The following is a 2,048-nucleotide window of genomic DNA, read 5'->3' on the forward strand; positions in this document are numbered from 1 at the left end:
CTAGCTGCAGATTAACTACTCACCAGGAAAGTTACTTACCTATGTCATGCATCATCTGACCTCTTGAGAAAACACTCCTCATTCAGACTTCTGATTGGCTGGTGAGGGTTTTCCCAGCTTGTGTCTCATTTTTATAGCCAATTGTGCACTGCTCATCAAAACACTCACTCGTCAACTGTGGTAATCAAGCACTAATTGCTGTTAAAATAATTTTTTTCTGATCAATTCAATAATTGAGGTAGAGATATTCAAATTTCCCAGCCTTTATATTCATTTTCATTGTGTGGTGTGGCATCTAATCACTCACCTATTGTGGACATCAACAAACTACAGTTGAATCATCACCGATTCAAATTATATTACCTACATGCACATGTAAAATCAAATAAATGAACACATACAAATACAATATGTTTATATATTTTTATTGAAATGAAGAAAAGTTGCTATAGAGAGGTCCAACCTTCCACCCAAAAATCTTGGTCGTATGTTGCATCTGTCAGAAAGTCATTCGTGGGAGGTCAGATCAATGTAAAATCATTCCGTGCACAGAAAAAAGTTGTATCCAAAAGAAATTCGTTATTGGGAGGGGGTCGTATCCACCAGGGACTCTATAAATATTTTTTGTTTTAACAAAGTAACATTTTTTTGCCATTTTTCAAAATTTTTGTTCTTGAGTTTTTTCTGTTATATAACAGTGGAACACATTAAATAATTTTATTCTGGTTTATGCACTAGGTGATAAACCATACAAGAAATCTGTTTATATCATTTAAAGTACAAAACAGTTGTTACATTTAGGACACAGTTTTTAACATATCACAGTGAAAACTCATGATATATGCCCATAGTTATGAACATTTTTCTTAATAGGCGGAATACCCATACAGAGGGAAACATCTCACAGTTATCCTACCGAATGGAGCTGGAAGAGCAAGTAAATGGTTCAAGTTGTTTATCTTTAGCTACATGGATTGAAATAGAGGGTGTCCCAGAAGTCTGGACCCACAGAAATAATAGACATTATATTCATAAAATTAAGCACATTTCTAATATCAGTTGTACTTATTTCAGGAAAGTAAATACCATGATGTCACAGTATACCAAGAATTGATACGTGTATAGCTGTTAATGGCATGAAATTTGAATAATAAATAAATTAAGAATACATTGTGTATTTTTCCATATGGATCCAGACTTCTGTGACACCCTGTAGATCAGAAATTATTGGTAATGTGATACAGGACTAATATCACTACCAGAAAATAACTGTAACTGTTTCAAAGTTGTAAGGAAGACATAATTAGAGAATAGAGGGTGAATACGTAAAAACAAAACAAAATAAACTGTGAGCAGAAACCCAATCATCATTTGTTTACAAAAGTAGGGCTAGCCATTGTTGCAGAAAGAAATAAAATATACTTTTGACCTATGGTCTTTGAACCATACTTTAGAGTGCTTTTAATTAGATATTTATGAAAATCAGAGTAATAAAAAGGGAAATGCAACTAGTATGAAACTTAAAAAAATATCTGTTTACATTACGAATAAATTAGGAGCAGAAGTAGAAACGTGAAGTAATAATAAAGATAATGAAACTTCATATTAGAAATTAATATATAAAAATCTATATTGGACATTTACATATGAGTGAAATTAAAACACATTGATAAGTTAGAAATTAAACAAAGTAAATTTTACAAAATACATCTGCCTAATCAACATACTTGTTTCAGATCCAACAAAGAGAACTGAGAAAATTGAAAGAAAAACAAGAGGAGGAAAAGTAGGTACTATTTCGATTATTGTAAGGGACTAATATATTTTCAATAACTGAACTGTTATTGTTAAACCCTATTTAGGTTATTGTAAGGGACTAATATATTTTCAATAACTGAACTGTTATTGTCAAATCCTATTTAGGTTATTGTAAGGGACTAATATATTTTCAATAACTGAACTGTTATTGTTAAACCCTATTTTGGTTATTGTAAGGGACTAATATATTTTCAATAACTGAACTGTTATTGTTAAACCCTATTTTGGTT

At 31.1% G+C, this 2,048-nt stretch overlaps 1 protein-coding gene across 1 annotated transcript in view; it reads left to right on the forward strand.

The window, feature by feature from the left end:
* Positions 1-842: 842 nt before the first annotated feature.
* The window catches only part of LOC106476106 (centrosome and spindle pole associated protein 1-like), a gene marked incomplete at its 3' end in the record, with an annotated part of 20,136 nt that continues 18,930 nt past the window's right edge, over positions 843-2,048 (forward strand). The window contains exons 1-2 of the mRNA XM_013936777.2: positions 843-937; positions 1,737-1,786. Of these exons, the coding sequence (XP_013792231.2) occupies positions 854-937; positions 1,737-1,786 (134 nt within the window). The remainder of the gene's footprint in view (positions 938-1,736; positions 1,787-2,048) is intronic.

Source organism: Limulus polyphemus, unplaced genomic scaffold (genome assembly GCF_000517525.1).
Source record: "Limulus polyphemus unplaced genomic scaffold, Limulus_polyphemus-2.1.2 Scaffold9812, whole genome shotgun sequence".
In the NCBI taxonomy this organism is placed as follows: Eukaryota; Metazoa; Arthropoda; class Merostomata; order Xiphosura; family Limulidae; genus Limulus; species Limulus polyphemus.